Below are 22,100 nucleotides of genomic sequence, written 5' to 3' on the forward strand. Positions count from 1 at the left end.
GAAATACAAAAATACAAATAAGTACAATCAATGAAGATAGATAGATAGATAGATAGATAGATAGATAGATAGATAGATAGATAGATAGATAGATAGATAGATAGATAGATAGATAGATAGATAGATAGATAGATATTTCTCATCAGAGGCTGCACAGTACATACTATTTAGAAACTGTGGCTAGCTGTCAATGTGAAGTTCTTTGTTAGCATGTGCTCAAATTACACAACTGCTTGAATTCTGCTATTTTTAAATCGCTAATAGACAGTCTGTTTCAATTTTATCTGTCCTAAATTTCAGATTTTGGGTCAAACCAGTGAAAATGTCAGACTTTTAACTTGAACAGTTTTTAGAGTTTCATGTTCTAAAACTGAGTTCTGCAAAAGGCCTAAAACTTAATTTTGAAAGGTTAAAGTCAAACGAAAGCATTATAATGGCAAAAGATGCACAGCATTTAATTTTAGATATGAAACCTTTATGTTGGCATAGGGAATGACATTACGTCCTTATTGTCTTATCTTCCACAGATCCAGGGAGCCATTCTGGTATCCTCTCTCCTTCAGCTCACACTAGGCTTATCTGGGCTGGTGGGCCTTGTGCTAAGATATATTGGTCCTCTGGCTATCGCTCCCACCATCAATCTCATTGGTCTGTCACTGTTTACTGAGGCTGGAAAGAAGTCTGGAGGCCACTGGGGAATAGCTGCTCTGTGAGTTAAAATCCTGATTAGCTTTATGTTGGAAAATATGTTGAAAGAAGTCTCTAAGCTCATCAGAAGTGTCTACCAGTCCTAATTCTGTCTTTATTATATCAAAGCATATAATTCTAACTGGACAGGAAACCCATATTCACACGTTGCTTTACTTGCCACTTGCCTCTATGGTTGCTGTCAAAAGACATAGACTCACCGTGGACCTGAATGTTTTGGTAATACTGAGCTTTCCATAATTCCTCTGAAGTGAATGCTTGCAAAGAAAGGTTTTATGTTCAAATTAGACAGAAATTAAGTTGACCATAGTTAACACAAGTATTGTTGGAGGAGTGAGGCTCAGGCATTCAACCCCAAATAAAACTATACCAGCTGTTAAGCACAGAGCTATAACAACGTACTGCAGTGTACCAGTGGAAATGGTACAAAACACAGTGGACTTAATAATTACAGTGGCAGACTACTTCAGAGTTCTTCATTATAGCTCGAAAGCATCAGTTGTAACTTAGATACAATTGGGTATTACAACAGGGCAATGACCCCAAGCACACATGGGCTGGTGTAATGAACTGAAGCACTCTTTGTAGAAGCTCAGGTATGGGATATATTTGGCCAGGCGGAAGTAGATCTTATTGCCTCCAGGGCGAACACTCTCTCCTTCTGTTCTATGCCATACCTGGCAAAGAACAAAGACCCGCTCTACCTATGAGAGCAAGTCACCTACTAATCATGAGGTTGGTGGTTCGATCCCTGCCTGCTCCTTGGGCAAGATACTAACCCCAAGTTGCTCTCCGATGCAATGTGTGAATGTTAGATAGAAAGCTCTTGTGTAGAAGAAGCATACAAAAAGAATTCTTTTATGAACGGGTATGAATCGGTGAATGAGTCAGTGTATAGTGCTTTGAGTACTCAGAGCAAAGTAGAAAAGCACAACATAAGAACCAGTCCATGGGAAGACGTGCTCTTAAATGCATATCCGCCAGTAGAAATGATACTTCCAGTTCTAGAAAGCACTTTTATAGTTGGGCGCTGTTTTGATTTGAGGTCCTCTCTCTCCTCCGAGCTGATCATTCTGAAGCCAGTCTCCTCCTCTTCGGTAACTCCTATGACCCCTGTGTACTTATATCCATCTTTTCTGTGTGCCAATAAAGGCTGTGAAACTATTTGATTACCTTTTCCATTGGCTCTGCTTTCTGGTTCACCCTTGGTATTTAATCACACAAATGATGCAAACCTACAAATAAAACAACAAGAAGCCAAAAGAGCCTGACAAACATGAATGCGGACATTTTGAAATGGACACTGAGAGAAATCAAAACACCAAACCAAAATCCTAAAATAGAAATAAAAATAAAATCTTCAAATACTAGAACCACCATGAACATCGACCATTAACCAAGACTGAAATATGGGGTCAAATTCAAAAACCACAATCAGTCTCAAGCATCATGAAATTAATTCTATATTGACAAATTTACCCTCATTTATTTTTAAAACATAAATGCCTACTGTGTTAATCCACATCTCCAGCTAAGAATTGTGCCGTCTAGTGCTACCCTGTGAAATCTGTCTTCATTTAACATTTCTATCTTGAGATAATGCAGACTAATCCTGTTATATAGAGAGATATTTGTGGGTTTTAAAAGGTTGAGCACATCCCCCTCCTGGTGCCATATATGGATAGTAATCAGTCATATCCTTCATAACTTCAGCAGTCTCTCTCTGGCCCTCATCCATCAATAGAAGTGTCAGTCCATATCCTGCAGCTTGTAGAAGCAGACATGGACAGCTTATTTGTAAATCACCTCTTTACTTCTATCTGACCAGTATTCATGCACAGTATGACATCTTTCATCACATTTAAAGTGTTACAAAAACATATCATTTTCAGGTGTCAAGTACCAGCCATGCCTGTTGTGTAAAGTGGCATGTTTTCACTTGCCCTGACCTCCCTGTAACAGTGAACCATGCCCTGCTAAAAAGAAATTCCACAAATAGCTGGAAGCAAGGGCCAAGCCTTTGGGGAAATTACTATGATTAACACATTTTATCCCATTTTCTTTTTTCCTATAGCACAGTGGGTCTGATTCTACTGTTCTCCCAATATCTCAGCAACGTTGATGTTCCAATGGTTTCTTACAAGAATAAAAAATGGATGGTGTTCCAGTATCCACTCTTCAAGCTGTTCTCTGTGAGTTGTCAAAATTTCCAAGTCTAATATGTTTCACTTGCTTTCCGTTGTGATAAAAAAGATCAAATTAAATGATGGGACCCCAAAAAAACAGTTTCGACCATCCTAACCTTGCTTCATAAAAAATTTAATGAAAAATAAGTTGTGAAATCATGTGGAGTCAAGTCAAAGTCTGCCAGTCAAGTTAGATTTGAAAAAACTAAATGTTGTCTATTTGTATAATAGACAACATTTGTATACTGAAAACAAGTTTACAATTTGACTTTTTGTTAAACACTAGTATGTTGAATCTGCCTTTTAACTCTGTGTAGGGACGATATTGCCTCTACTTTTAAACATTATTATGGCAGTCTATAGTGCTGATAACATTACACTGGGAAAAAAATCTTTTGAAAAAATCGTTTTGAAAATAGAAAGAAAAAATAATATAATTTATTTTTAAGCTGTTGTTCTTTCCTCTTTCATGTTCATGCAATGGGATACCTTGAAAGTGTCTGTGCTCGGCTGAAACACAATCCTTTTGTGGCTCCCAAGAAGACAACAAGCATCAAAACTTGGCATGCTTTCAATAAACATTTTTCTAGAATGAGATCTGTTTCATATCAGCAGCTACATCTCTGCTGCAGATAAAAGAAAATTAAAAAAAGTTTTGATGACAGCATCATCCATGGCTTTCTTTTTAAGCTACTAAAAAAATAGAGATTTAAAAGAATGGCAAAAGATCAAATGGTGGGTAGAAATATTTCCAGAAAAGTCTGAAAACACCAACAACATCTAAATGCCTGTTGATATTAGAGTAAACAATGCTTAACTGCTCTAGCTATTCATCAGTATTCATTATCATAAAATATGGTATTTTTCTTTCTATCTAAGAAAAGATTGTGTACACATAATGTGTACCCACACATAATGTGTACCCACAAACAAAAGTACACACAATCTTCTGTCAAGTCATATTCTTTTTTAGGCTATCATTATAATGGATATGATACTTGGTAACTGAAATCTTCTAGAATTAATTATCTCAAGTTTACCCATGAACTTTCCATGAATCCCACTCAGTTATCTTCATTCATGGATTCTACAGATCAATGTATCATGATGACTTTAAGGCAGAAATTTAGATAATATAATGAGCTCATTCTGCTTGCATGTTTGCCTGACTATGAGTTATGCTTTCACTTTCCTCGATATGTCCTAAATAAAAGCATTCATGTGCACAGTTCTTTTCTCCCATGTAATCCCTGTACAAATGCGATGATTAAAAAAAACCCACTGGAGTCCCAGACAAACTGTATGCACATGTATTCAGGCTCATATTTATGACAGCTGCAGAAGTACATCTACCAAATTGATCAATAATGTGATCGTGCTTAAGCTGTCACCACCATCTTACATTTGACGAAGGGGTGTGGATGGAAAGGGCTGGTTTATTGGTTTTAAGATAGATTCACGTGGAACATCTTATCACCTCAAAGTGTTACTGAAAACAAATTCGGACTTGCATTTTTTGTATTAGTTAAATTTTTTGTTTTTCTGTTTTTGATAACAAATTCCAGGTTTTGTTTGGCATGTGTGGTGGCTGGCTTATCTGTTTCTTGCTGACCATTTTTGATGTCCTGCCTTCAAAGTCTGATAAGTATGGCTTCTCAGCCAGAACCGACATAAACCTGGATGCTGTTACAAACTCTCCATGGTTCCATGTGCCTTATCCTGGTAAGTGAATAGGTATCATACTTCAAACAGTTCTTTTATTTTACTATATATATATATTTTTGTTTACTTTTTTAATTTTCTTGAACACCTTTCCTCAGAAATCTTTAATTTTAGTAGTTGTAATACCCTTATTAGGGAAACTACTTTGCTTCATAAACATATAAAGTTGCAAAAGTCCTGTAGTAACTGCATTATTAAAGATCTGCCATTTATTGCTGTATTACAAATAAAGTAAAAATTCTTAGAAGTTATGTTACCATTTGGCTTGCTTGCTTCTCATTAGGCTACTCTTGATAAACATGCAAAACTGTGGTTAGTTAACCCTTTAAGACCTACCATAGAACCAAGTCCACCAGAGCTTATATTATATTTTTACATGCTGTAGTGCCATGTTTGGGAGCATTTCAAGTTGCTATACATCAATACAACCATTATAGCCCAAATTTTAATAATATGTATGCATTAAGTGCATAGTAATTGTTGGAAAAAATGTTGAAAGAAGTTTTTGCTTTTTTAACATATAATACAGAAATTTAAGAGGCTTATCCCTCAAAACTGTAAATACAAAATAGTTGCACAAAATAGTTTCCAACCACAGGAAATTTATTTTGAGTGTCTTCATAGTTTTATTTTTGAAAGACAACAATTTTTATGTACTGCAGGAAAAACGAAAATAAATATTATAGTGCAAATTTGCAAAAAAAAACAAAAAAAAAACAGCATATGCATCAAAATAAACTATTTCCAGCAGTGCAATATGAGTCCTAAGCATCCCAGAAACGACACAGAAAGTCAAACATAATTTTTAAAAACACCAGTATAGGCTTACAAGGCCCTGATGGTAAAAAACTACATTTCCGAGATTATGACGTCACTCCCTGTTTCGGGCAGGTAATGGCGGACATGTGATAGTTCTATTCCAGCGTAGGAAGTGTTACGAACAGCTGATCGGATCGGCAATATTATGTTTTTGTTGCTGCAAGCGCTTTTTATGCAATTTTTGCAAAGCTACATGTGGAAGGAAACTGTGACCTAGGAAAAGCTGATGGCATAAGATGTAAGTACAACTCCTCCGGTTTCATATGCAAAAAAAAATATTGCGCTAGCTTACGTGGTTGCAGTTCTACCAGGATTTAAAAATAGTTATGCAAAACAGAGCGTGCCTGCTCCGACCGGCTTTAAAGGGTTAAATGTTGCACAATTGCTGTTAACTGATTCACACATTAGATATGAAACTAGACATTTATTTATGATTGATTGCTTAATGCGTATCTGCTAAAACCTTGGTATGTAAGTGAAGAGTGACAGATTGATTGAGGCATAACACCTTGTGCCAACAGTCAGTTTGCTCTGACTGGTAAGAAGTCATGTGGGATTTGACTGCGGAATGTCTGTTTTGTAGTTTGAAAGAACACATGTTTGTAGAGGATTGGGACCTTTTTTAAAAACAAAAACAAAAAGGAGATCAAAGCAAAACAATATCATTTTGTAACAGGAACAATATATAGTCCAGGTAAGGGTATAAAATGCATTTCCCTGTTGGAAACTCACAGGTTCAGCTTGATGTCAGTATTTTTTTATTCAATAAACATGCTGGGAAAGTCAGCTGTAGGACTTTAGTTGTTTGCACCTATCATCTGCTGTTTACAGATGGTACAAAAGTATCCATATTACTGAGTTCAGATATTCCAATCGTGGCCATAGGCATATAAAATCAAGGATGAAAGCGTACAAACTGCGTCTACTCCTTCTTTTCTTCTGAACGAATGGGTCACTCTCAGGAGCTCAGGGAATTCCAGCATGACACAGTTATAGGATGCGACCTGTGCAACAAGTCCAGGCTTGAAATTTCCTCGTTATTAACTATCCCACCGTCAACTGCTACTGGTATCATAACAAAGGTGAGGTGCATAGTGTATATATGACATCAACCTTCTGGCCTCACTACAGACCTCCAAAGTTCATGTGGCCTTCAGAATAGTGCAGTGTATATAGAAGAGCAATTTATAGAGAATGTCATGGAATTGGTCTCAATGGCCAAACAGCTGCATCCAAGCCAGTCACAACGCAAAGTACAGAAGGGGACAAGGTCCCATAATTTGTACATTGGTCCATGAGTCCTCACCTCAACCTGACACCTTTGGGATAAATTAGAGCAGAGACTGTGAGCCAGGCCTTCTCTTACAACATCAGTGTCTGACTTCACAAATGCACTTCTGGAAGAATGTCAAAAATTCCCGGAACACTTGAAGCTGTTATAGCTGCAAATGGTGGGCCAACATTATATTAAACCCTTTGCATTAACCATGGGATGTCACTCAACTTGATGTGTGTGAAGGCAGATGAGCAGATTAGCAAATACTTGCCGATACTTGCCAAACAAATACACAAAATTGTTTGAAATGATGGCAGGAAAAACACTTGCCTTTTAATGATGTCCTGTTGTGAACCCAAAGAATTTTGACAGCACATGATAGTTTTTAATGTTAGAAGTTGAAGACTGAAAGCAGTATTAACTGCAATAGTGCAGACAATGATAAAGATAGTGAATGTTAAATAAGTTTAATTAGCATGTTTGGGTTTTATTGGGTTTAGCTGGTGATAATCTGAAGATTTTGGTACAGTAGAAATAGATATATACCTTTTATACCTTTAATCAATGGAAAATTGCTCAGGAGATTGCTAAAGGAAGAGATTTCCCCAAATATCAAGGAACTGAAAACAAAGTTTTATGTTGCAAATTCTCAAAGATGCTGGGAAAATCATCTTTTCAATAGCTAAAAAAGTCTACTGGCGAGCCAGATTTAAAAATAAATGCATCCTCTAGTGCAGCGATGGGGAACTCCAGGCCTCAAGGGCCGGTGTCCTGCAGATTTTAGATATCACCCTGGACCAACACATCTGAATGAAGTGATTAGTTCATTGCCGGGCCTCTGGAGAACTTCAAGACATGTTGAAGAGGTAATTTGGTCATTTAAACCAGCTGTGTTGGATCAAGGACACATCTAAAACCTGCAGGACACCGGCCACTGAGGCCTGGAGTTCCCACCCCTGCTTTAGTGCCTGTTGTGTTAAAGTTGTGACAATGTTGTATGTAATGACAAGGATTTTAAATTTGATTCTGGATTTAACAGGGAACCTATGAAGAGAAGCCAGTTTGGGTGAAATATGCTCTCTTTCTAGTCCCTGTCACTACTCTCGTTGCAGCATTATGGATCAACTGAAAACTTCTCTGAGAGCTTTTAAGACATCCTGATAATAACAAATGACAGTAGTCCAGTCTAGAAGTAATACGTGTATTTACTACTTTTTCAGTATCTGAGACAGAATGTTTCTAAATATTATAGATGTTGCGCAAATGAAAGAAACCACATATCTTGGTCAAAAACAACTCCAGGATTCCTGCCAGTGTTACTGGAGGTAATGCCATCCAGAGTAAGCATCTGGTTGGACACCATATTTGTAAGATTTTTAGGGTCAAGTGCAATAACCCTAGTTTCATCAGAATTTAGAAGTAAAGTGAAATTAGACGTCTTAGAACTCTTTATGTCTTTAAGACACTCCTGGAGTTGAACTAATTGGTGTATGTCATTTGGTTTACATATCCAACTTTTTCTGTATTTAAAAAAAAGTATGCTATGCCTAATGGAATAATACTACCTAATGGAAATGTGTACATTGACACCCAAACTCAAGGACTTTCTTGACTCAAATGACAACGGAGAGGTCTCTGATTCAACACTGTGGGAAACATTAAAAGTCGTAATGCGTGGTGAAATTATTTCCTATAGCTCAGGCCTCAAAAAGGAGAAGATGAAGCAACTTTCTGAAATTAATAGTGCCATTCCTCGTCTAGAAAGGGCTTACCAGAATTCTAAATCACCTGAGGATTACAGAGAGATATTAAAACTCAAATACGAATACAATGCAATTATGAGTGACCAGGTTACCAACCTACTACTGAAGCTGAAACATAAACATTTTGAGATAGGAGACAAACCCGGTAAATTGCTAGCGCAACAACTAAAAGGAACACGAGCTTCGAGAGCAATTCACAAAATAAGATCTAAATCTGGTGCTTTTCTAACAAGCCCTATAGAAATTAATGAGCACTTCAGAGAGTTCTATCAGGAGTTGTACTCATCCCAGCTGAATGTAACACAGTCTGCCTTAAATGACTTTTTTGATTCTCTCAGTCTGCCTAGGCTAGATGAAGCTGCCAGAGATCAACTCGATTCGGACTTTACATTGCAAGAAGTGGTAGCTGCTATTAAGTCATTTGCATCTGGGAAGGCTTCAGGCCCTGACGGTTTTGGCATAGAATTTTATAAGAAATTTTGTGATGGTCTTGCTCCATTCTTGCTTAGGATGATGCGTGATTCTAAAAACAGGGGCGTACTACCCCAAACTCTGTATGAAGCAAATATTTCGTTAATCTTGAAGAAAGGCAGAGATGACTCAGATCCTGCTAACTTCAGGCCAATTGCTCTTCAAATTTTTGATTGAAAAGTGATAACCAAAATTTTAGCAACTAGACTGAACAAGTACTTGACCTCTATTATTCACCCCGATCAAACGGGATTTATCCCTGGCAGACTTTCTTTTTTCAATGTTAGAGGTCTTCTCAACACCATCTATTCTGACCATGGTAGTTCGGCAGGAGCAGCAATTTTAGCTCTTGATGCACACAAAGCCTTTGATCAGGTTGAGTGGTTTTATATGTTCGAGTCATTACGGAAGTTTGGGTTTGGTGAAATATTTATATCTTGGGTAAAATTTGTATACGCAAATCCAACCTGTTCAGTTCTCACAAATGGAGAGAGGTTGGCGCCATTTCCTTTGCAGCGCTCTGTTCAGCAGGGCTGCCCCCTGTCTCCTGCTCTATTTGCTCTGGCATTAGAGCCCCTTGCGATTAAGATAAGAGCACATCCAAAAATACAAGGGCTCTTGGTCAGAGGGGTTGAAACTGTTATTAGTTTGTACGCAGATGATGTACTATTATACCTGCGTAATGCAGAAGACTCTGTACCATCCCTTCTTAATCTGGTCACCTCATTTGGCAAAATTTCAGGATATACAATTAACTGGGTTAAAAGTGAACTTATGCCTTTATCTAAAACCGGTTCACCGAGTTTTCTTTGTAACGTTCCATTCAAGATAGTTAACGACCATCTCACATACCTTGGATTAACTGTTCCTAAAGATCCCAAATTAATTTTTAGCTTGAACTTTGCTGAATTCTTGTCAACATTAAAGCATAACATCGAGTCATGGAAAATTCTTCCCCTATCTATGGTTGGTCGTATAAATTCCATAAAAATGGTCTCTCTTCCTCGATTTCTGTATCTTTGCCAAAATCTTCCTATTTATCTCACTTCCTCTTTCTTTAAGGAGTTGGACTCAATTATTACTTCTTACATATGGAACAACAAGAATCCTAGGATTTTAAAATTACATCTACAAAAATCCAAATTGGAGGGAGGTCTGAGTTTACCAATATTTAAACATTATTACTGGGCTGCAAATCTAAGAGCCTTGACCTTCTGGCAGCAGACATCCTCAGATCTTGGTGATTTCAACATCCCCCTTTGGGTTAAAATGGAGGCTGGCATTGTAAGGGGCTCCTCTCTAGAGGCCCTGCTTCTCTCAAAAGTAGGGAGGGCTGAGAGTCTTAAGAAACTGGGGTTTGTTCCGAAACAATCTGTGCGGATTTTAAACCAAGTTAGAGGTTTTTTTGAACTGCCAAACTCCTCTGTGCAGGCACCAATATGTGATAACCATGCCTTTTTGCCTCCTTGGGATGATAAATCCTACTATGTTTGGAAGGAGAAGGGCTTACTCAAATTCAAAGATCTTTATATAGATGGAAAATTTGCATCATTTTATCAACTTAAGCAAAAATTTGATTTACCGCATTCACATTTTTACCGTTACCTACAAGTCAGGCATTTTATGCAATCCAATATGAAGAATTACCAAGATGTTCCACATGAACATAACCTTTTTAAGGTGTTCCTGAGCCCTCCTTACTCCAAACATTTGATTTCTACAATTGTACGTTTGTTTGATGACAGCATTGAAGTGCAGACTACGAGGATAAGAGACGCTTGGAGGGAGGAATTGGGCATAGAAATATCAGAATCAATGTGGGACAAATGCCTATCAAAAATTCATTCCTGCTCTGTTAACAGCAGACATCAATTAATACAATTTAAAATTGTCCATCGGCTACATTATTCCAAGGTTCGACTACACAAAATTTATCCTTCAACTTCCCCCATATGTGACAGATGTAAAACATCAGAGAGCACATTGGCTCACGCTTTCTGGCATTGCCCCTCATTGACCAATTTTTGGTCCAAAATATTTGATTGGTACTCTAAAGCTTATGGGATTTCCATCTTACCCAATCCAGAAATTGCAGTTTTTGTGCTGTGTACGTTCCAGAACTATCCCTGCGACTGTGCGGGTGCCAATCGACCTCGGAATGATGATTGCGAAAAGACTTATTCTAAAGGAATGGAAGTCCGCTGCTCCTCCCTCCTTCAGTGTCTGGCTCAATGACATGTTATCAGTCATTCAGCTGGAAAAAGTTCGATACCTGCAAACACCTGCAGCAAATGTTTTCTCAAAATCCTGGACTCTGTTTTGTTCTCATCTTGAGAAAGCTCACGTTGTATAAACATGTACCATGGCACTGCAATTTCCCTGTTTATTACATATTCATGACATTTAATTTGTTATGGATACTGGTAGTTTCTGATTTTAATGTTTTCTTTCTTTTTTCTTTTGTCTTTCCCTATTGACTATTATTATTGTGCTATTTCTTGTCCTATCATCTCAGCGCCTGAGCTGTATTTGTTTGTTGATGGAGTTTTCTATGCTGAAAAAATTAAAATAAAATATTGGAAATGTGTACATTGTAAACAGGTCCAAGCACTGAACCATTGAAACTCAATAATTAACCTTTGTGTGTGAAGAGGACTTGCCATTTACATGGACAAATTAAAGTCTGTTAGATAGACATGATTCAAACCACTGCATTGCAGTACCTCTAATACCTAAAGCATGGGAAATTCTCTGTAATAAAACATTTAAAGTGAACAGTATCAAATGGTGCACTGAGGTCTAGCAGGACAATTCAATTCAATTTTCTTTATTGTCCCACAAGGGGAAATTAGACAAGCACACAGATGAGTCCATTGTCAGAGGGCATTAAAAGTTCATTTGTAACGTTAAATAATGCTGTTTCTCTATTGTTTCATAGCTGAAACTCTTCAGTTCTCTTTACAACTACTTTTTCAATAATTTTTGATATTGGGGTAGGACTTTGAGTAGTCTTGTGGGAATGGGCTCTAAAAGACATGCCGATGGTTCAGAGGAAGTAATTACTGAAGTTAAGTAAAAAAGATCAATTAGGGAAAGAGTCAATATATAAATATAATCTAGTAAATAAATCAGAAGTAAGGCTACATTAAAATATGCAGATGAGATGCTGACTTAGTTTGATACTATGGTTAAATTATACATCTTGCTGAAGGCTGACGACAGCTTTCCTATTTTAGATGGAAGCGAACAGGGGTGAACCTAAAGGGGAGCATGGTGTGTATTTCAAGGTTTTCGTAACATTGATTGAAAGTAAAGTAATATAAAATACTGTCTCAATTAAATTGCACTAATAATTAAAAATATAAATATTAAAGCTTTTTGCACAAGCCAATAAAAATATACATGGGCCTGTAAAACTCCACTGACCTGAGGGATTTTAGGTTGGACCATGAATTATTGTTAATATTAATTAACGTCTACAGCATCATAACATCTTGTTTTCAACAGCACAAAAACTTTGAAGAACAGAGCAAACTTCAGAATGCTGATATGGTTGTCTCTTCATTCACTCATTCACTTGCACACTTTAACGCATTGCAACACATGTACAAAAACTCATAAAACCTTCCAAAATGAGTAAAGATTTAAAAAAAAAGATACTTTAGTTTATACATATATATCTTATTTTATTTGGGTTTGACTCTACTTGAAAGTGTTTATAATTTTTTGCATTTAAGAAAATGTTCTCTTTAAAATGTTCTCTTTAAAAAAATTAATTTAAATGAAATGTAAATGCAAGTGAGCTCCAACAGACCAGGTGTCATCATTGCCGACATGATTTAAAGTATCCAGAGTGTTAAAATAAGTTAAACAATTAAAAAGCACAAAAATGGTTTGATCAAACTAAACTAATGGGCACTCAAACTACAATTTTTTACTCAGGCAAATAAATAAATCTTCATGTTTATTAAAACTGACAATGACTGATTCATCTATTAGGTACTGTAGCCACTGACATGATTTCAGTCTTCCTGTTCCTATAGTTTAGGAAAGCTTAAGTATGCCTCCTCTGCATCCACAGGCCAATGGGGTGTGCCCACAGTGAGTTTGTCATCAGTGCTGGGTATGATGGCCGGGGTCTTGGCATCGACCATGGAATCTATTGGTGACTACTATGCTTGTGCTCGCTTGTCTGGTGCCCCTCCACCACCCATACACGCTGTCAACCGAGGCATCGCCGTAGAGGGTATTGGCTGCATACTTGCTGCTCTGTGGGGAACTGGAAATGGCACCACTTCCTACAGCCAAAACATTGCTGCACTGGGCATTACAAAGGTATATACAATCTCTTATCTGGTTGTAGATCTCTTGAAGAAGGCAATTTGTAAGATTTTTAATTCATTTGATTCAAAACATAACAAACATTTGGGGGACTTTTAAACCTTTAGTCCAAAAGAATAGTAAAGAAAAGACAGGAATGCAAGGAGGAAGACATGGGGCCTTACAGTATATGGTTTGCCTGTTAAACCCAGTGTGCTAAACTGGTACCCTCAAGTGGTTTATCAATCACACACACACGAATTCATATGTGACAAGACAACTCTTTGTCATTCCCAAGGAAAAATGGAACAATGGAACCAATTAGTAGATGACCCTGTATTTTATCCAAATTTCCTGAATTTAGAATGCTCTTGTAACCCTGGCATGTCCTGTCTTGTAATACCATCCAAGAAACATGGACTCCGACGACCATGTTCCATGCACATTCATGGTTAAATAAAGAGTAAATCTCAAGTGGTCCAATGAAAGTAGGAGAGTCTGCAAGATTGAATCCGTAACAGAACATGCTTGGTGGAAAGCCAAAATCTTTTAACCTGTTAAGCAATAGGGTTTGGATGTCTTGCAATGATCGGCACTTTATTTATTCTGCTCATTTGTCCGAAGCAGAGCTACCTGTGTCACCCTCCAGAGCCGCGGACATGTGCAGAAATTGTGTTGCACAGACAATACAGAACACTCTCCTTCCACAGAGGGAAACGAGGGTGGCTGATCGCCTAGTTGCTGATGATGTCAGGGAGTTATGGGCATATTCTTCCCATGCTATCTGGGAGCTCCAGGTGGAGGGATTCATGGACACTGTGCATCAGAGGGAGGCCTCCAGCTTCTGGTTTATCCTCTCCACCTGGTCATAATGTCTGCAGGTAAAACCCAGAAAAAAGACTAACCTGGGTTCCCAGGGCAGAGCAAAACTCTTTTCACACCCAGGAGGTAATTTGAGGACCACAATCCAACAAGATGTCCCAAAGAATTCTCATGCTGAGTCATTACTTGGGCATCCAGTGAGGATACAGTTTGGGTAAGCTGATGAAGTAGGCTGCTTTAGAAAAGTATAGTAAGGATGACTATGTTATCTGGCGAGCGGGGAAAGGCCAGGGCAAGGCCTCCCAGGTGTAGGAAAAGATCGGAGGAGTCCCGTGGGTGGAGAGCTGCAAACCTTATTTTTAGCACAAACCTGGCAAGCAGACACATATTCCTGGACATCATTCTTGAGAGAGGACCAGCAGAACAGACATTGGATGAAGGTTATTGTCCAGTCAGTGCTGGAATAGCAAGTGAACCAGACCATATGCCACCAATTACAAATCATGGATTCAGTCTACCACGTCAGAGACTCAGGCATCTGAGGGTGATGTACTTCTCCATGGCCTCCTGTTCCAGCTTGGACAGACTGTACAGTCTCAGACTTCATTTTTTCCAATAATTTATGAAAATATGCTCCCCTCAAAACATGCTCTTCCCATATATCTTGTTCTGTTGATATGTGGAGCAGCAGAGCTTTGTGTTTTGCCAGCTGAGTTTCCTGCTGGACAAGCCGGCGACAAGAACACAGTTGAGTCCACTGAGCCCATTTTTGGCTCGAGCATTCTGTCACACAGCCAGGACTCAAACACAGACTCAGAATGCAGTTTGGTGAATTTATTGACAGTGATGTGAAAAAACGTATTTACAGTGTCTTTCAATAAAGGGAAGACATCCAGAGTTTCTATATACAGAATCCAAGCTGATGGGCCGATAGATTCCACTCCATCTTTAGACTTGATAGTGAAACAGTTTTCTTTCTCCAACTCTCATGCATAAATCCAAAGAGAGAAGGATGACATTTACACAGGTGAACAGATTTACGGAACAGGGATGAGTATCTACCACTAAGAGTTAAACGATCAAGCATAGACACAAAAAACTGATATTCTGTCTCCACAAAAATGTCCAAACTATCCTGGACAAGCCCCCATTTATTTTACGACTCAGCTCAAAAGCCACAACATAAATTTGGAGACTAATACCAGAATTTCACAGAGGTTTTATTTTAAATTGCATAAGAAGGTGGCTAAAATACTGTAGCTGGTACCACTAAGACAAAGACTGGTGAGCCTTTATGAAAGCCCACTTCAAGTATGCCTTTATCCACACCTGACTAGGTGTGATTGATTAGCAACAGCTGAACACTCTTGCACTGCCACTGCAAAGAGATTAGGGGCTGCAGAGGGGCATAATAATGTCCTCCATATTTGAAGGGAGCCAACTGATCACCAGATGAGGAGCAGGTGAGTTGATTACCGTAGGTATACCAGGCTGGAGTGCAAAAAACAAGAGGATTCTGCCTCTGAAATTAAGGTGTGGTTACCACACATGCACGCCCACACACATATAGGCACACAAACAGTCAAGAGGAATAAGAGAAAGCCAAGTTGGAGAGAAAGAAAAACTGGCAGGACTACCAGGAGGACAGAAGGACTATGACACAGAGTGTGCATCCAGATATATTACAATGAACAAATCTTTCACATTACCTACAGACACTTAATTCATTGCCAGGTAAGAGTTAAACATGTTAATATACATGTCTTCACACCAGTTTTGGTAGGGTTTCCTAAAATGGCTGTAAGACTACATAAATTCTGAAATTCTGAAGTGCAATTAGTCACATATGTCAATCAGCTTTTGTGGTAATTTGGCATGCATTTGAGTAAATGAAGACATTTAAAGGCATAGAGGAGCAAATTTATAACTGAATTTCCTCAGACGACTGTCCTCAGAAGTACTATCTGTAGTTTTGTTACTGAAGTTGCTACATTAAGTTGTCTGGTCTAAACTAACCCCTCTAACTCTGGTGAGACACACACAGTATCTATTGTGTACTTGGATAATTTGTCACAAAGAATTTGAACACTTAAATAATAAGTGACTGCAATAAAGATTTCTTAAATTTTGTATTCATTTTATTTTATTATTATGCAATAAAACATTTTTAGGATACAGATGTTATTGTCATTAAAGTATCTATAAGTAACATTCATTCCTCACTTAATATGATGTCCTGTGCCCTGTATTATCTGGGCATATGATGCCCCTACCCCATAAAAAAAATGAAAGGAGAGAAAACTAAATTAACTTTGCAATGCACAAATAATGTTGATTCATGTCAAACAATGGTGATTCATCTGTCTGAGAGCTTTGGTGGTGATATATGTACATAGCCATTAATATAAATACTAGCTGCATATTTGTAGTTGTAAGAAGAGAGTTTGATGTTAATTTAGTATTCTAAAATATTCACTGAAACAGCCTAAAAATAATAATAACACATACTATTAATGGCCATGTGACTGAAATATCTGTAAATATTTTTCCATACAGATGGGTGGTTGGAGCAGTTAACAGCCTTGGCAGATCCATACTATATACAGAAATAGTTCAGTAGAACTGCGATTATACAAGTAAGATTTTTTATAAGTTATACATTTGTATTTTAGTGGATAACTACCGTTTTAACTTTTGGATGGACTCAGTGGAAGCAGAGATAGTGAGCAGGGCAAGCAGGGTGAAATATGATTTTATTTGACCTTTAGATTATGGTCTTGTGATACAATTAATGGGAGAGGAAGGCTATAGACACGAATGATTTAGTTATATTGCATTGTTGTTGTTTGTGAGTCTTACTGTTTGTGCTGCAGACTAAACTACATATTTAACTGTCACAGCTGGGGAAGCAGTCGTGTGATGTATTGAAGGAGGACCCAAGTTGCAGACAGTGGTAGTGATGTGAGGGAATTTTATTTACAGTGTGGCAAGTGGCAAACAGGAAATGTGGAACAGGCTAGACAAAAACTAAACTGGGAAAACTAGAAACCAAACCTGAAATCATAATATACGGAGACACACGGGATGAGGAGCAGAGAGACGTTGAGAACACCAGATTACGCAAAATAACACAGACGAACCCATGGGGTGCATAGGTAGAAGCACACTATAAGTACAGACACAAGGTAATCGGGAAAGAACACACAGGAGGAACACACAGCTGAACTTAATGGGCATGACAAGACACAGAACTTCAAAGTAAAACAGGAAATCATAAACAGTTTTACAAACAAACTCAGGAACACGAACACAGCACCGGGAAAGCACACAGGCAGGAATAAAAAAAACACTAAGAATCAAAACCCTGAGAACTATTGAACAAAATACCAAAATCAGAATAAATACTAGAACACAGGACAATAGGAACAGTAAACACAAAACGCTGGGTCTAACGACCCAGGACCATGACACTGACAACCATATACAGTTTAACTGATGGAGCAGTCACTGTTATTTTTTTTTTTTAATTTACAGAGTCAAAGCAGCCCTGTTTTGATTCATAGCAGAAGTTAAAGCTCAGATTTTGTAAATTGCTGTTGTAAGTGCCAATATACACTCACCAGCCTGCAGAAGTTCTAATCAAGCATCAGAATAGGGGTAAAGGTAATTCAAGTAGTTTTTTACATGGTTGTTGGTTTCAGTATTTGAGAAATGGATGATCTACTGGGATTACTACTGAACAGTACTTATCTTGGCCTTGTTGATGTCAGGTGTCAGAGGAGAATGGCCAGGCTGCCTGAAGTTAAGAGGGCAAATGTAACTCACTAATCTTCTCATATGCAATTACTCAACACTCAACCAATGTGGAGACAGACAGAGAGACATTGTACACACAATCACACTCCCCAAGCGTACTCTAACGGTGTGTTCACACCGAACGCGATGGACGCGAATAAAACGCCCCAAACGCCCCTAATTTGACGCGTGTACATTCGCGTCTCAACGCGTGTCCAAGAAAAATCCATCGCGCGTCAAAATATGATATTTTGACGCGCGTGAACCGGAAATGTGGGAGGAATGTGGGAGGGAGTTGTGCCAGACCGGTATCTTTGTAAGATGGCAGCTATCGAGCTAGCGCTTGAAGAGAGAGTCTCCCTTCTCTATGTACTGTGGAGAGCAGAGCAGCAGCGTAAAAGACGTCCTCGCCGTACCTGGGTCCATCAGGTCCTCCAGAGGCATGAGCAGTTTGGTGAGTTTCACCACTTGCTCCAGGAGCTGCGCCTGGATGACGGCCGATTCCAGCGCTATCACCGTCGGCCAGTTTGAGGACCTGCTTTCCCTCGTCGGTCCCAGCATTGCCCGCCTAGACACCAACTACAGACGCTCAATCCCACCTGCAGAGCGCCTGTCCGTCTGCCTGAGGTTAGTAAAACTATTTAATACGGTAGTCCTTTATTGATATCTGTGCTAATATGCTAATCCATCCAGTTATACACTGCTAACATGGATGTGCTATGCTAACAGTGAATGCTGTTGGTGTTTACTGAAAGCAAACTGTGGTACAGAGACGACTCTTTATAATATTTCTAGTGATACTCAGAAGGTCTCATCAAGTCCCGATTTAATTCGATTTATGCTGTTATCAGTGTTTGCATGATAGCATGGCTGTGGTGTCACATCAATGTATGCGCTCGGTGTTTGCTGATATCAAACTGTAGCATTAGGACCACTGAGTTAACCTTTGTAGTGATACTCACTCCTTTTTATTTAGACCTGGTTTAATTCTGGGATAGTTGAATATTTGTATATAATCCCTGCAGCTGTCAGACTCTATAACAGGGGTCACCAGCCTTTATTAAAACAGAGTTAGATAAAACTGTGAACAGGTCGGTTCATCTCTAGTTACATGGTTCTATCTTGATAAGCTGTCTTATCACAGATTAATTTTTCAAAAATATTAATGATTTAAGCAAGGAAAGGGCTACATGTCAACACACAACTCTTTATTTCTATTAATGTCTTACTTCATTCCTACCTGATTGACATGTTTAGGAATTATGAGTGATTGGCTCACTGTAGTTGTGAAAGTTGCTACCAATCAAATTATGATATGTTAAAGTTAAAACAAAACACAACTGTTTTAGATATTATCTAATATACATTTTGTAATTATCCTTATAATTACAAAAGGTTTTATGTAAGATTTAAGTTTTGTGATTTAAATCTGACATCACAAAAGTATTTTGGAATTTGAATAATGTATTTTGTAACTGCAGTACACATAATACTGATTTTGAACAATTTTGTCCAGGTTCCTTGTCACCGGGGACTCCTTCAGGACCATCGTGTTCAGTTTCAGAGTCGGTGTGTCCACGGTGAGCCAGATCACCCCCCAGGCAGCGACGTCCATCTGGGACTGTCTAGTGGACGACTTCATGGCTGTGCCTTCACCTGGAGACTGGCGGTCCATCACAGAGGGATTCCAGGAGCGCTGGAACTTTCCTCTGTGCTGTGCAGCTCTGGATGGGAAGCATATCCAGACAAAGGCACCCCATATATCATATAGGAGACACACACATTGATATACACTAAATATTCATTTCATTTCTTTTTTGTGGTGCCCAAATTGATGCACCTGCTTGATTTTGTTTAAACAATTATTGCACACTTTCTGTAAATCCAGTAAACTTCTTTTCACTTCTCAAATATCACTGTGTGTGTCTCCTGTATGATATTTAACTGACATTTTTTATTGTAACAACCAACGATTTATACAGGAAAATAATGTCTATTAACAAGGTTGCCCAAACTTCTGCATCCCACTGTGTCAGTATATTTTGTCATTAGTATAATATGAAATAAATTCTACATGTGTCAAGTCGTGTGCCAACATTTGCTGTGTAGTAGAACTGAGACATTAGTCATTATAAACATTTATTTGAAATAATATTAAAAGTCTCAAACAGAAAAACATTAAACATAAATATATAAAATATAAGTATTTACAGAGAGACAGGAATAAAAAGGACCAGCTGCTCTCCAGAGCAGGAACAAGGCTGAGGAGGAAATGCTCCATTGGAGACTGGTGTGGCCTCTTCAGGGACTCCAGGATGGCCAGCTCCACTGCCGATGGACCGTCCTGGGACCCGTCCCTCATCTGCCTCAGAGCCGTCCTCCTCTGTGGGCCTGTAAAACAGCACAAAACACAAAGAAATGAGAAGGCTGCTACTAGATTTTAATTTCAACATTGAAAAAAAAAAAAAAACAATAACAGGATATAATCAGATTGGTTGTAGATATTTAGTAAAGGTGATCACAAGGGAATCCCACCGACTAAAAAGGTATCAGTGCTTGCTGTACATATCTGTGGGTGCAGCAGCAGGAGCTCAGGGACTGGGGATGCTCTGCTGCAGAATCAGTTGGTTCTATCAATACAGTATTAAATGTTAACAGGTTGAATATAATAATCATAGAGTAGACAGTGGTCCCTCATTTATTGCAGCAGGGGTTCTCAGAATAACTAGCCCCTGGTCACAGTTCTCACAATTGATTCTCAAAGTGCAAACCTTTGTAGATTGCAAAACGTAAAAGTATTATTATGCCGCGGTTTGTCTTCATCTGCCCCCACTTTCGTGCGCCTTTTTCCCTCACGGTGCAGGTGTCTATTTCCGAATGAGGCTCATAGTTATGGGTGTTTTTGTGCTGGTTTTTCTATTGGACGCGATGGTTATCAAAACCAAACGTGATAAATTTGGCAAGCGCAGGAGATTTGTCAATCAGGCTGCAGAATGCAATGCTGTACTGTGCAATAAAAAAATCAGCGAAAAAGCAAAGCAGTGACGGATGAACAGCGGGACCACTGTGTGCTGTTTATTAATAAACAATAAAATATATTCCTAAATGACAACATGCATAAAAGCAGAACGGTATTTGTACGTCAGTGGGAAAATAGCAGTGGCTTGCTAGCTTTTGTGCGGCTTCCCCGGGTCAGTGAAAACTTTCAAAAGAGAAATGAATGAACTTACCAGGTTGCCCGATCTCTTCACATATCTTCCTCCAAGCTCGGTCCTTTTTATTCCTGTCTCGGTACTGAAAGCAGCTGGTGTTGTACAGCTCCGAGTTGTTTGCTACCGCATTGATTAGCCTTCCCCTCCATTGAAGTATGAAAGGCTTTGGCTGGATCTGCCCCTTTGACCTAGGTAACAGCCACGTCACCAGGCTCCTGATTGGTTGTCGCGGCGCGATTTGACGCTGGAGTTCAGATTTTTCCAACTCGAGCGGTAGACGCGAAACGCGCGTATGCACAAAATGCAACACAAAAACTCACGCGCGTGGTTTTATTCGCGCGTCAAACGCGCCAGACGCGCTACACTGACGCGCGTTTCACGCGTTTTGGCGTTTTCGCGACGCAAATCTGCTTCCGAATTTTCGCGGGACCCGCAATCGCGCGTCATCGCGCCTTTCCATTGACTTTACATGTAAACCTGACGCTCTATTCGCGTCCATCGCGTTCGGTGTGAACACACCGTAAGAACCGGGTCTAGGTACCCTTGCCCCTGGAGGGGGAAACTGCACCCAGACCCAGGTGGTGTTACCCTTTTCCCTGCGGTGGGGAGAGGCAGACCGCCCCGACTCCGCAGCAGCAGGGAGGCCCCACACTCCAGACCCCAGTCGGACGGCCAACTCCTCCTCCTGGCCCCCCGCTCCAGCAGGTCGGAGAGAACAGGGGTGTGAGAAGACTCCAAACCTCCCTCCGCCCGCTCCTATGTAGTGTTGATGCATGTGTGTTCTAAGGTGCATTTAAAACCCAGGAGGGCATGGAGCTACCTGCCAGAGAGCAGCAGGTAAGCGCATAGCCCCTCCTGATAGCCCTCAGTGTCTACGTGTTTTTAAAATTGAGAGGTGGGCAACGACGCTAGGGGTGCGGTGTACACCCTGAGGGTCTTAGTCAGAATAGTATTTCTGAATACACATCACTTCAAATCACATGGGTTAGTCAAAGTCAAATGTACT

General features: G+C 39.2%; 2 protein-coding genes across 2 annotated transcripts in view; both read left to right on the forward strand.

Annotated features, from left to right (window-relative positions):
* The window catches only part of LOC309711402 (solute carrier family 23 member 2), a gene marked incomplete at its 5' end in the record, with an annotated part of 70,514 nt that overhangs the window by 30,023 nt on the left and 18,391 nt on the right, over window positions 1-22,100 (forward strand). Inside the window, 4 exons of the mRNA XM_082541694.1 lie at window positions 528-709; window positions 2,783-2,900; window positions 4,460-4,616; window positions 13,027-13,280. Coding sequence (XP_082397820.1) covers window positions 528-709; window positions 2,783-2,900; window positions 4,460-4,616; window positions 13,027-13,280 — 711 coding nt within the window. The remainder of the gene's footprint in view (window positions 1-527; window positions 710-2,782; window positions 2,901-4,459; window positions 4,617-13,026; window positions 13,281-22,100) is intronic.
* Window positions 18,186-19,910, forward strand: LOC309711199 (uncharacterized protein). The gene is made up of 2 exons (XM_082541332.1): window positions 18,186-18,509; window positions 19,399-19,910. The coding sequence occupies exons 1-2, from the start codon at window positions 18,250-18,252 to the stop codon at window positions 19,667-19,669; spliced, it is 531 nt and encodes a 176-aa protein (XP_082397458.1). The 5' UTR covers window positions 18,186-18,249; the 3' UTR covers window positions 19,670-19,910.

This window comes from Aulonocara stuartgranti (genome assembly GCF_965226115.1).
Source record: "Aulonocara stuartgranti genome assembly, chromosome: 7".
In the NCBI taxonomy this organism is placed as follows: Eukaryota; Metazoa; Chordata; class Actinopteri; order Cichliformes; family Cichlidae; genus Aulonocara; species Aulonocara stuartgranti.

Excerpts from the sequence above, each read along its gene's own strand:
- LOC309711199 (XM_082541332.1), top strand. The coding sequence starts at position 18,250 with ATGTACTGTGGAGAGCAGAGCAGCAGCGTAAAAGACGTCCTCGCCGTA. Across the intron at positions 18,510-19,398 it reads CGCCTGTCCGTCTGCCTGAG|GTTCCTTGTCACCGGGGACT; the intron begins GTTAGTAAAACT and ends AATTTTGTCCAG.